The 14,162-nt window shown below is 43.0% G+C and overlaps 1 protein-coding gene across 4 annotated transcripts in view; it reads right to left on the bottom strand.

The window, feature by feature from the left end:
* Positions 1–213: 213 nt before the first annotated feature.
* Positions 214–14,162, bottom strand: part of RRBP1 (ribosome binding protein 1) — a 139,007-nt gene continuing 125,058 nt past the window's right edge. For 2 of the 4 annotated variants that reach the window (XM_040351190.1, XM_040351189.1), the window contains 3 exons: positions 13,965–14,054; positions 11,546–11,689; positions 214–715 (listed from right to left, as the gene is read on the bottom strand). In XM_040351190.1, the coding sequence (XP_040207124.1) occupies positions 677–715; positions 11,546–11,689; positions 13,965–14,054 (273 nt within the window). In that variant the 3' untranslated portion in view covers positions 214–676. The remainder of the gene's footprint in view (positions 716–11,545; positions 11,690–13,964; positions 14,055–14,162) is intronic. The other 2 variants (XM_040351192.1, XM_040351193.1) reach the window with 2 other exon arrangements.

Genomic DNA, 14,162 nt, shown 5'->3' on the forward strand with positions numbered 1-14,162 from the left:
TCGTTTTTTTTCATCACATAAAGTGATGGTGTGTATGCGGCATTAGACTGGTATGCCGTTAAAGTTAATGTGCGAGTAAAGACAGGCGTCCCAATATTTTTGGTAATATAGTGTATATACATACACACATAACAGACACAGACAACATATACACACACAGACACACACACAGACAAAAATATATCCGCTGGTCCAATAAAATACAAATGAATGTTCATGGCTATATCAATATTTTATTGGCATTTAGGCAACCAACAATTCACATGACTTTTATACTGGAGACCAGTTACAGTATGGCATCTTCTTCATATAAATTGCCAGGTTTATGTCCATTCATTCTTCGCTCACTCCACAAAAATATATATATTTAATAAATTGCACCGATTCCTATAGCAGAGTACGCAGTCTGTCCCTTTTTTTTTTATTCCTAGTAATCTCTTCAGGCTGTCAGTCGAAAAGGTGGAAATGTTGGTATGGCGTACTGACACAGTCAGTGGTTTTATATTGGAATGTCATTTTTGTTAAAAAAAAAAAAAAAGTATGCCATTATAAGTAAGACATTAACTTCAGGAGGCTTTTGGCTCACCAAATTATTTTTGGAATCTCAGGAAAGGAATGTTTAAGGCATTGTGGTTTAAAAATAAAAATAAAGCCCTAACCGAAAAGTTATTTAGGATCAAACGGATGTTCCACTATTGATGGTTGGGTCTTGGTCCTAGAAAACAAAAACAATTATAGAGTTAACAAATGTTTTTTTTTTTAGCATTCACTGTAATCAGAGCTTTTTTTCTCAGAAAATAGGTGCAGGAACTCAACCACGACCCTGTTCAGCTTTCACAAACAGTAGAAGGGTCTTAAAGGGGCATTAAATACCAGGATTGCATTACATACAAAGTGCAGAGTTCAGGGGGTTACATACAGAGTGTAGAGCTGTCACTTGTAAACACAGAAACTGGACTTCTGTGTTTACAAGTGATTGTGGTGAGCAGGCATCAAAGGGTCTGAGCCAGAGTCTGAGTTCCCCCAAGTTCCCCCAGAAAAAAAGCCCTGACTGTAATTCAGTTACTATACAAGATCTTCTATGTCATCTGTTCTCAGCCATTTCACACAAGGTAATTTTAAGTGCAAGCTTAGCGTAAAGTGGACCTAGACTTAAGTCGATCATACATGGTTCGATTCTCGTTCCGTTCAGCAGGGACCGGCCAAGATTCGAACCATGTATGGGCAGACTAATTGTACCCAAGATGGTCAGTCAATCAGATCGGAGGACATAATAGCTGCGCGTTTGGTTGCAGGAATGGAAATAGTACTGTCTATGGTCAGCTTAAAGTGGATGTAAACCCGATTCATGAAATTTGAGCTGTGCACATATATCTGCAGTAGGGATGAGCTTTGTATTCGAGTCGAACTCATGTTCGACTCGAACATCGACGAATTACAAATGTTTTGGGCCGTTCGCGCCAAATTCGAGTTGCGTTTCAAGGCCCATAATTCACTGCGGCATCGCAGTGCATTGCTGGCTGATGATTAGCCAAGCATGCACTATGACCCGCATGCTTGGCCAATCACAGCTTGCAAAAAACGGAGAGCCATAATTGGCCAAAGCCAGGGTGGCTTTGGCCAATTATGGCTCAGGGGGTTTAGTACACGCCCCACACTATAAAAGGCCGCCTGCAGGTCGGCCTTGTGTAGTGTGTTGCAGTGGTTAAAAGAGAGAAGACAGAGAGAGAGAGAGAGAGAGAGAGAGAGTCATTTTTAGTAGGTAGATAGAGCAGGCAGGCAGGCTAGTCCGTTAAAGTTACAGTGAGTAGAGGATATATATGCATCCCAGGTGTTGTGTGTGTATATATATATATATATATATTTATACATTGTATAGTTTAGCTAGATCAGTTCTTCCTAATTTACTGGCAGGCAGGTGATTGTGCTAGCTGCAGTATTCTCACGTGGTGTATTGCCTGTGTCCTCTGCAGTGTGCACCATAAAGCAACGTGGTGTGTACTGCCTTTGTCCTCTGTAGTGTGCACCTAAAGCTACGTGGTGTGTGTACTGCCCGTGTCCTCTGCAGTGTGCACCTAAAGCTACGTGGTGTGTGTACTGTCTGTGTCTGTGCTATTTTTCTCAATGATTTTCATCCATATTGCAGGGACCAGACATTACATTAAAGCCGCAAGCAGTTTTAAATTACTTTTTTCTTATAGTAATCTCATTTTGTGCAGGGACAGTTCTAAACACGTGCCACTTCACAGGCATACTATAGACACCCAGCAGGTACGATATTTAAAAGGAATTTTTCATTTTTTTTATTTAAGCATCATTAAAATCACTGCTCCAGAAAAAAATACATGTTCCCTGGGGCAAGACCTGGGTTCTCAAAGACGTTTTACGACAATAACTTGCATATTAGGCTTTAAAATGAGCACTTTTGAATTAGAACGTTCGAGTCCCATAGACGTCAATGGGGTTCTAAATGTTCACGCGAACGGTCGGTCTGTTTGAAGGTTCTGGTGCGAACCGAATGGGGGGGGGAGTTCGGCTCATCCCTAATCTGCAGTATTTTGTTATCTCTAAGTCACGTAGCTCTCTCCTGAACCGTTTCTCTGTTATCAGCCTGATAACTCCTGACAAATTAGACAAAAGCAGCCTGAATCTTCTGTCAGGGGAGGTTTCTAAAATAAATTAGCAGAGAGCTGGCCCTATTACAAAACAGTTCTGAGGTTCTCTGCCTATGATGAGAGAGGGCGTGTGCCTTTCCTGAAATCAGCAATGTTGGCTATCTTGGCTGTATGCCCAGACATCACACCCTGTGTTAACCACTTAAGGACCGGACCAATATGCTGCCTAAAGACCCAAGGGGTTTTTACCGTTCGGGACTGCGTCGCTTTAACAGACAATTGCGCGGTCGTGCGACGTGGCTCCCAAACAAAATTGGCGTCCTTTTTTCCCCACAAATAGAGCTTTCTTTTGGTGGTATTTGATCACCTCTGCGGTTTTTATTTTTTAAGCTATAAACAAAAATAGAGCGACAATTTTGAAAAAAAATGCAATATTTTTTACTTTTTGCTATAATAAATATCCCCCAAAAACATATATAAAATTTATTTTTTCCTCAGTTTAGGCCGATACGTATTCTTCTACCTATTTTTGGTAAAAAAAAAAAAATCGCAATAATCGTTTATCGGTTGGTTTGCGCAAAATTTATAGCGTTTACAAAATAGGGGATAGTTTTATTGCATTTTTTTTTTTTTACTACTAATGGCGGCGATCAGCGATTTTTTTCGTGACTGCGACATTATGGCGGACACTTCGGACAATTTTGACACATTTTTGGGACCATTGGCATTTTCACAGCAAAAAATGCATTTAAATTGCATTCTTTATTGTGAAAATGACAGTTGCAGTTTGGGAGTTAAACACAGGGGGCGCTGAAACATTTAGGGTTCACTTTGTGTGCGTTTACAACTGTAGGGGGGTGTGGCTGTAGGACTGACATCATCGATCGAGTCTCCCTAATAAAAGGGATCACTCGATCGATGCGCCGCCATAGTGAAGCACGGGGAAGCCGTGTTTACATACGGCTCTCCCCGATCTTCAGCTCCAGGGAGCGATCGCGACGGGGCGGCTATAAACGAATAGCTGCGCCATCGTCCCGGATCGCTCCCCGAGGCTTACCGACCGCCGCATGTACCGGGGGGGTTCCGATCGGACCCCCGACCCACGTCAAGCAGAGGACGTACCGGTACGTACATGTGCCTGTCCGTGCCATTCTGCTGACGTATATGTACATGAGGAGGTCGGCAAGTGGTTAAACAGGAAGAGAAAATCCCCTACTGCCCCGTACACACGATCAGTTTTCCAGGCGGTAAAAAGTCAGCCGGGAAAACTGAGGGGGAAAAGCCGAGAACCTGCTCGGTAGCTCTTTCCCCCTACACACGGCCGGTTTTCCTGGCAGGAAAACTGCCATGAGAGCTTTGGCTGGGAATCCTGGCCGTGTGTATGCTCCACCGCAGTGTTTCCCATAGGAAAACTGCTGTGAAAAAGTTTGCCGGGAATCCAGTCATGTTCTCATTTTTCCTGCCGGGATTCTCGGCGGTTTTCCTGTCAGGAAAACTGCCGTGGAGCATACACACGGCAAGTTTTCCCAGCCAAAAACTGTCATGGTAGTTTTCCCGACAAGAAAACTGGTCGTGTGTACGAGGCATAACACGATCTGAACTTTCTAAACAGTATATAAATGTGAAGACAGCAGATATACATGTAAAACCTATATAGGGAGATTTGGTTCATCCCTGTGCATCATCTGAGGCTGTTCACTTCACTGGGTGTATGGGGGGGTTTACATCCACTTTAAGGCAACCGTATCCTTTAAACAGTACAATAAAAACAAGTCAGTTTTGAATGACATATTGCTTACAGTAAGGATTCTAAAAGCTGATCTTTTGCCTAGACCCACTTTGTCATTAATTCTGCAAAAATGTGTAACTGCGAGGCAGCCGCCATAACCTGGTAAATCTTCATGTTCCTGAACCCGAGGGTTCCTGCTAATGAATCCCTGTTAGACAGCCAACGTGAGATTTTAAGTCTAGGTCCACTTAAATGACGGATTAGTGTTTAACATTCACAAGCGTTTTTATTAAGTATCACTGCTTTATCAAACTCTCTTATAAAACCATTTAAACATACTGTAGATGATAGGAAGACATACAAGAAGGAAATTAGGGACAGACACAGGAATACTAAGGAGAGCACATGCATAATATTTCCAGCCAATCCTAATTAAATATTCAGAACAAAATGGTTCTAAATTATATATATATATATATATATATATATATATATAAAAAATTTTTTATCTAATTTTATTTTTTATTTTTTCCCCAGGGCCCCGGATGGCATCCTCCCCTTTTTTTAATATTTTTTTTGTATATTTATTTCATTTCTTTATTTTTATTAAAGGGCCCAGAGGTCCCCAGGTGGCAACCCCCCCCTTTTTTTTTGTATAAAAACATTTATTTCATTTGTTTAATTTTTTATTTTTATTAAAGGGCCCAGAGGTCCCCGGATGGCTACCCCCCCTTTTATATATATATATATATATATATATATATATATATATATATATATATATATTTGTAAGGGGCCCAGAGGTCCCAAGGGCAACCCCCCCTTTTTTTTGTTCATCAGCACCCAAAGCCCCCCAACCTCAATTTGGGGCGGCAGAACCCCCCCGCTTTTCAATTAGCACCCCCCGCCCCGGTTCTCTGCTCCAGGGGGACCATGCCTGAAGCTGCCTGTGGCCCCATAATTCCTGATGGCTGCCCTGTCCATTAGTGATTTTTTAAATATCTTGCCACGTCTTTGAACTTTCTACAAAATTTGACTTCTCCAAAAAGAGTCAATTCCCTATCACAGTTCTCTCTCCTGGCAAACGGTGGCCCTCGCCTATTCGAGTGTCTAATTATTCTTTGTTCTTGCCTAGCAACTTCACTTCAATACTCCAGTCATCCTCCTATGCAACATTGTAATGTAGCTTCCAAGGAAGGCGTGAAGGGGAATACTATACAGCAGTGGTCATCAACTCTGTCTTCGGGGCCCGCTAACAGGCCAGATTTTATGCATTACCTTGGGGAGAAGCAGACTAGAATACTGCAATCACTGAGCAGCAAATGATTATCACATGTGATGTATTTCAGTTATCTTGCAAACCTGGCCTGTTAGTGGGCCCTTAGGATGGGGTTGATGACCACTGCTATACAGTGTCATCTGAGTGACCGATTTGGAGTCTGCTGGGGCTACTAACATCAAATCAAAGATGGCAGTACCCAGCAAAAGTCACAGGGCTTTTGGACGTCTACACGAAGGAGGCTTTCAGGTACTGTAAATACCAAGCCAAAAATGCATTAATGCATCTGCAATCTTATCAGATGATTTTTGTTCAAAATATCGGCCTTGTGACAGAGTCTCTTTAAAGCGGAACTAAGCTGTCTGAGCATCAAACTGAAAATGTTATTTAATTTTAATTTTTTTATTCTTTTTATTAATTTTGCACAAAACATTACAAACAGTGCCTGCAGGCCAGTCAAGTTCCTCTGCCCCAAACTCGCTCATCCATGTCTTTATAGACCTTTCTTTGTGCACTGGTCCAAATCATTTGGTGGAAGGGGGATTATGGTGTGGGGTTGTTTTTCAGGGGTTGGGCTTGGCCCCTTAGTTCCAGTGAAGGGAACTCTTAAGCGTCAGCATACCAAGACATGTTGGACAATTTCATGCTCCCAAATTTGTGGTAAAAGTTTGGGGATTACCCCTTCCTGTTCCAACATGACTGCACACCAGTGCACAAAGCAAGGTCCATAAAGACTTGGAAATCCGGGGTGGAGGAACTTGACTTGCCTGCACAGAGTTCTGACCTCAACCCGATAGAACACCTTTGGGATGCATTAAAGCAGAGACTGTGAGCCAGGCCTTCTCGTCCAACTTCAATGGCTGACCTCAGAAATGCGCTTCTGGAAGAATGGTCAAACATTTCCACAGACACACTCCTAATTCTTGTGGACAGCCTTCCCAGAAGAGTTGAAGTTGTTATAGGTGTAAAGGGTGGGCCAACTCAATATTGAACCCTATGGACTAAAACTGGGATGCCTTTAAAGTTCATGTGCGTGTAAAGGCAGGCGTCCCAATACTTATGGTAATATAGTGTAACCACACAGAGCGCTCCACATCCCAAAAATAAATCAGGATATACACCTATCCCGCCTGCAAACATCAAGGTATTTAAAGGACAAACACCACACATTTTTTCAGGTTTCCTGAAAAGGCGGCATCACATATTCGCAGAGCAAATCATACCAGCAACTTACTTGATTTGTTGTAACAGCTTAACCACATCCATACCAGCCCATTGTAAAATGACGTCCACAAAGGACCTCTAACGATCCGGGTGGACGTCATATGACGTCCTGGGCTTTGTGGGGGGATATCTGAATGATGCCTGCAGCTAGAGGCATCATTCAGATATCCTTCTCTTCTGCCGGCGATTCTGCACAACGTAAGATCATGATCATAGCGGCGGTTCCGCCGTTAGATCGTTCTTACAGGCGGCGGGAGGGGACATCCCGCCATCCGGTGCTTCTCCGGGCTCTCCCGTGCCATCGGGGGCCCGGAGAACGAATGGTCACCAGTCATCTCTATGACCGTCGGAGGACCCGGGCGCGATGTGATGACATCACGCCCGGGTCCCCGTAAGTAAACAAAGCTGCTAAGCAACACTGATCATGAGATCGGTGAATTTTTTTTCACCGATTTCATGCTTTCCAGCCTGGAGGAGAGATGTGGGGTCTTATTGACCCCGCATCTCTCCATAAAGAGTACCTGTCACACACATTCCTATTACAAGGGATGTTTACATTCCTTGTAATAGGAATAAAAGTGATAATAAAAAAAATAAAATGAAAAAAAAAGTGTAAAAAAATAAATAAATATGTAAAAAAAAGAACTAAAAAAAAAATTTAACGCCCCTGTCCCCAGTAGCTCGCGCGCAGAAGCGAACGCACATGCAAGTCCCGCCGACATATGTAAACGCCGTTTAAACCACATATGTCAGGTATCGCCGCGTGCGTTAGAGTGCCAGCAACAATTCTAGCACTAGATCTCCTCTGTAAATCTAAACTGGTAACCTGTAAAAAATTTCAAAGCGTTGCCTATGGAGATTTTTAAGTACCGAAGTTTGGCGCCATTCCATGAGTGTGCGCAATTTTAAAGCGTGACATGTTAGGTATCTATTTACTCGGTGTAACATCATCTTTCATATTTTACAAAACAATTGGGCTAACTACTGTTTTGTTATTTTTTTAATTCATGAAACAATTTTTTTCCAAAAAAAAGGCGTTTGAAAAATTATTGCGCAAATACTGTGCAAGATAAAACATTTCAATGGCCGTCGTTTTATTCCCTAGGGTGTCTGCTAAAAAAACATATATAATGTTTGGGGGTTCTGCGTAATTTTCTAGCAAAAAAATGATGATTTGTACATGTAGGAGAGAAGTGCCAGAATAGGCCCGGTATGGAGGTGTGTACCGTGTTTCCCCGAAAATAAGCCCGGGTCTTATATTAATTTTGGCAACAAAAGACCCAGTAGGGCTTATTTTCGGGGTAGGTCTTAATATATTCGCTCTATCCCTGTCTGTCAGGAATCCACAGTTTGAAGAAACTTAAAATGCCCAAATTCTTTCTTTTACAGCAGTAGCACACAATACAGAATGTGTGTGCTTCTGCAATCCAACAGTGCTGAACACCTCAGCCTTCCTCCACCTCTCCCAGCGAGGGACCCCAGCCCCCTCCCTCTGCAATGCTCGAAGCAGGGAAGAGGGCACACCAGCATGTGAGGGGAAAAAAACTGTAAATACCAGAGTATCCATGCTGCATACAACACACATGTTGATTTCAGAGGCTCTGCACTGTAGATCCAGTGACACGCCGAAGCTCTGTGAAGGGAGGGGGACCAAGCTCCCCGCAGATAGGCAGGAGAAGAGACCGGAGTATCCGTGCTGCATACCGCACACGTTGATTCCAGAGGCTCCGCACTGTACAGTGCTTTCAATTACCCGCCAAAGCTCTGTGAAGGGAGGGGGGCCCAAGATCCCACGCAGACAGGCAGGAGAAGAGACCGAAGTATCCGTGCTGCATACCGCACACGTTGATTCCAGGGGCTCCGCACCGTACAGTGCTTTTAATTACCCGCCGAAGCTCTGTGAAGGGAGGGGGGCCAAGATCCCACGCAGACAGGCGGGAGAAGAGGAGACCAGCGGGGAGATCAGCTGAGCGCCGCTCTGCATTAAAGGGCACCTGACACCGCTACAGACACACAGCACACTGCCGTAACAGGATTATACCGTGTTTCCTCAAAAATCAACTCGAACTAGGGCTTATTTTCGGGGTAGGGCTTATATTGCAGCCCTCCTGGAAAATAGCGCTAGGTCTTATTTTCGGGTAGGTCTTATTTTTGGGGAAACACGGTATAACAGCCCTGTATGGAAGTGGTTAAAAAATAGTAATCACAGCAAATAAGCGGTTAATCCGAAACCGTTAGAGAAGACTCAACCCACCCTCCCCACACTTCATCAAATTGTTGAGGTGCCCCTCTATTTGCATAGGTTGTCTTATAAAAGGGGAGAGCCCTATTTACCAGCGCCATTTAGGCCGCCAAGGACAGCGCCACAGCTTTCTTACAGGAAACATTTAATTCATTTTTATTATTCAAAGCAAACTCACCCATCCATATACACCTCCATGCTTTATTTTGTTAAGAAATCACTTTGAAAAACACTCCCCTAGCATTTCTAGCCACAGTAATCTTGAGTAAAGCTAGATGATTCATGTGGTATTTTACTTCCAGCAATCCATCTGCCCTTAGCTTAAGCATGCAAGCAGGAGGGTGTGCTTGGCTGAGAAAGTCCCTCCTCCAGATGAAAGAAAACAAAATGCCCATGAAGGCTCCTGGGATGTATGGAAACATTTTGACCTAAGCCTCAAACCAGGAAGCAACTGAAAAAATGTAAAAAAAATACTAAATATACTTTCCTATCTATTTACCAAAAATTGAGAAAGTTTAGTTCCGCTTTAATTCCATTAAGGGACATAAACAATGGAAGCCTGCTTATTTATCTGAGTACAATTGTTATTATTTTTTTTAAAGGGAATGTTCTGCTTTCAATAAAACATCCCTTCGCTTGTATATCTGTGATAAACTATAGAGGGTATTTATTCAAACTCTTCCCCCACCATCAGGAATTTTAAATAGACAGTAGAAGCGGCACTGTTGGAACGTCCTATTGTCAATCAGGCTGAGTGGTTCTGTTCTAATTTTCTATGCTGCCCAAGCCAAGATAATGGCAGGGGATTGAAGACAATCTTCACTGTTCAGTATAATGCTCCTTTTACACTAGCGGTTCGATCGGGTCCACCTGTCCATTTTTCAGGCAGATCCATTCAGACCCTGCCTCTAACAAACCTATGAGGGCTTCACAGAACCGCTATATTTATACTGAGATTAAATTACACACAGGTGGACTCTATTTACTAACTAGGTGACTTCTGAAGACACTTCTATGGAGCGGTGAGTGTAAACGGACATGTTTCCATTTTTGCCCGCTTACATTCAATTCAATTAGCTGAAAAAAGACAGATGAGGAGCCATTCCCCTTCTATCTAGCGCACAGGTGTCAAACACAAGGCCCGCGGGCCGAATCTGTCCCTCCAGGCCATTTTATATGCCCCGCCCACCTCTTCTGCAGCTGCCGGAGAGCTCCAGCTCTCCCCTGGTCCTACTTTCTGCTTTCAAGCAATGCATCCCCAGCAGCAGCAAAAGGAAAGGGGAGTGCACTGTGAGGTAAGGGGGAGTAGGAGACTGAACTTCTGATGGTGGGGTGGCTCTTGACATTTAACGCAAGGGGAGGGGATGCGCTGACATCTAATCTTACAGATACAACCGGCCCTTTTGAGGGAAATCATGATGCTGATGCGGCCCACGATGAAATGGAGTTTGACACCCTTGGTCTAGCGAATCGGATGGCAGTCAGGTGTAAATGGACAGGCGGTCCATTTACATCTGACCGCCCATAGAGAACGGGCTGTGTGCGCGCTGCATAAGTGGAGCGGACAAGGACCAGAAATCCGCCTGCTTAGCATGGATCAGCGGACAGATTCCCTAATGAGCAAGTGGACTTCTGGTGGAGACCTAATGCCGCATACACACAACCGTTTTTCATGAGGCGAAAAATGGCATTTTTTAAATTGGTCGTGAAAATCGGTTGTCTGTATGCTCCAGAGCATTTTTCTCAACGTGAAAAATTACTGTTAAAAATTTAGAACCTGCTCTTTTTTCTCGTCGCTTTTCACGTCGTGAAAAACGGTCGTGTGTACGCTTTAACGAGGGGGGAAAAAACAAGCATGCTCAGAAGCAAGTTATGAGACGGGGAAATTAGCAAAAGCAGCCCAAAGGGTGGTGCTATTCGAAAGGGAACTTCCCCTTTATAGTGCCGTCGTACGTGTTGTACGTCACCGTGCTGTGCTCAAGCATTTTTTTTTCACGAACGTGTGTATGCAAGGCAAGCTTGAGAGGAATCATGTCGAGAAAAACTTAATTTTTTTCCATGACATGAATAACGGTCGTGTGTACGCGGCATAAGAGTACCGATGGATGTTTTCCCTTCCTACAATATTAGGAAATGTAGAAAACCCGTTTACAATTCTTTTAATCAGATATCTGCAGCAGATTCCTTACCAAGTCAGATCCTTATGTATGAAGTGCCCATATTTGCAGTGACACAGAAATTGATTAAAATGTACCTGGTATTCATGCACAGTAGAATCTTCCATTTTGTACACTGAACCAATATTTAGATGAAACTTGTGATGCGAGTGTATAATCATCAGAGTGTGTGCAGGGAAGCAGCAGAGCAGTAGCTTTAGTTATCATAGTTAGTGATTTATTAGGTTTATAAAGGAAGTTGAAGAGACAGGGTTAACAGCGAGAAAGGTGAGTTAGTACCGTCACTTTGAGTTGGCTTTGCAGCAGTTTATTGTGCTCTTTTTCCTTAGCAAGTTGTTCCTGAGCAGCCTTGAAGAGTTGTAATAGTTTGTTAGCAGCTTGACCTAAGTCCCGTGTTAGTTTTTTTTCCTTGTCAAGTCTTTCCTACAATATTTCCAGCGAAGGATAGGTTAGGTTTAAATATATATGAAAAAAAGCCTTAAAGATTAAACTAAATTTAGAAGAAAAGTAAGCTACTGTATAGAATGTAATATATCTGAGACTTTTACAGGATGAGTGAATTGTAACATGTAGCATTGTACCATAAAGTTCATATTCTGTGTTGGTCTATAACAGGGGTCTCCAAACTGTGGCCCGAGGGCCAGATGTGGCCCTTTGCTAGCCTTTATCCGGCCCTTTGGGACGCTATTGCTCCCACTGACACCAACAATGGTGGACTATTTCTTCCACTGATACCAATCATGGGATACTATTCCTCCTCCTAATAGGGGCACTACTCCTCCTCCTATTGACCACCAACCCTGGGGCAAAAATTTATTGTCCGTGATGCCCGGCCCAGGACATTTTCTGTCCACGCTGGCCACAATCCAGTCTGAAGGACAATAAACTGGCCCTTTTTTTCAAAAGTTTGCAGACCCTTGGTCTATAACATAAAATCTCAATAAAATACATTTAAAGTTTTTGGTTGTAACATTACAAAAATGTGGAAAATTTCAAGGGGTATGAATACTTTTTCAAGGCATTGCAACTACACAGTGTTGCGCTAGGGCAAATGATACCAATTATTAGCAAATGTTGGCACTTTAGAGACTAAAGCCTCATACACACGATCGGATTATCCGATGGGAATTGTGTGATGACAGGCTGTTGGCGAAAAATCCAACCGTTTTTGTACGCTCCATCGGACAATTGTTGTCGGATTTGACGCGGACAAATGTGGGATAGCATGCTTTAAAATTGTCCGCCAACAAATGTGTGTTGTCGGATTATCCGATTGTGTGTAGGTTTAGGAGATATTTACAGTAGCTACAGGTAAGCCTTATTATAGGCTGTTATTTGACTAAGCCTTATTATAGGCTTACCTGTAGGTACAAGTGGTGTAACTAGGTTTTCAACCACTTTAGGGTGATAAAGTACACCGAGCGCCACCTCTTTAATGCAGGGGTTGACAAATTTGCTTGGAATCTAGGAGCCAGCTAAAAAAGTTAGGAGCCAGAAAACGCACCCCGTCCCGACGAGTTTGCGCGCAGAAGCGAACACATACGTGAATAGCGCCCGCATATGTAAACGGTGTTCAAACCACACATGTGAGGTATCGCCGCGATTGGTAGAGCGAGAGCAATAATTCTTGCCCTAGACCTCCTCTATAACTCAAAACATGCAACCTGTAGATTTTTTTAAACGTCGCCTATGGAGATTTTAAAGGGTAAAAGTTTGTCGGCATTCCACGAGCGGACGCAATTTTGAAGCGTGACATGTTGGGTATGAATTTACTTGGCGTAACATTATCTTTCATAATATAAAAAAAAAAATGGGGATAACTTTACTGTTGTCTTATTTTTTAATGAAAAAAAGTGTAATTTTTTCCCAAAAAAGTGCGCTTGTAAGACCGCTGCGCAAATACGGCGTGACAGAAAGTATTGCAACGATCGCCATTTTATTCTCTAGGGTGTTAGGATAAAGAATATATATAATGTTTGGGGGTTCTAATTAGAGGGAAGAAGATGGCAGTGAAAATAGTGAAAAATTACATTAGAATTGCTGTTTAACGTGTAATGCTTAACTTGTAATACCAACGGCCACCACCAGATGGCGCCAGCTCACATCTGGTGGTAATAACTTGTAATACCAACGGCTCACCACCAGGTGGCGCCAGCCCACCTTCCAAGCCAAGTCGCCAGGACACTATTTCTAGTCGCCCAGGCGCCTGGGATTTGTCGATCCCTGCTTTAATGAGTATTGAAAATATACTTCATGGTACATTCGACTAGTCAGTCGTCTTCTCCTGTTGTCAGAGAAAGCAGAAGGTGACAGACAAAGACAAAGTAATGTTTCCAGTACACTGTTTTTGCCACATCATCTCTCTAGACAATCGGAGATCTGTCACTGTAAACCACTACCATTGGCCTCTGGCCACATCTATGGCCTGGACTTTGCAACACAAGACGCAGATCCCAAAGAAAAGGCGGGTATTAGATTTATGGTCTTCTGCAAGGTCACTCCACAGATTGTCTTGCAGATCTTCTAAGGGGTTAATATTTTGTCAGCTACAGACCTGGCTCAAATGTGGGCACTTGAACTAATGCTCAACCCAATAATATCATCTGAATGCTTGGTGACTTGAACTCCTTTTGCAAAACCGAGAAATAATATATTTTAATGAAGTAAAAATGCTACAAATCACTCAATTTGTGCCAACCTTCATTTGCTGTGCTTCTTCTGGGCCTGTTGAGCTTTCTTCTGCACTTTTCAGTTTCTCCAGCTCTTGCTGCAAACTGTACATGGATTTCTGTTCATAGAAGCATACACAAGATAGGGTGATTACCAGGGGGAAAAAAAACATTTCTCCAATATATGCATAAGTTCCATGTTCTGTCTCTTTAATAATGCTGCAAGT

The sequence above is a fragment of the Rana temporaria genome, chromosome 4, assembly GCF_905171775.1.
Source record: "Rana temporaria chromosome 4, aRanTem1.1, whole genome shotgun sequence".
Taxonomy (NCBI): Eukaryota; Metazoa; Chordata; class Amphibia; order Anura; family Ranidae; genus Rana; species Rana temporaria.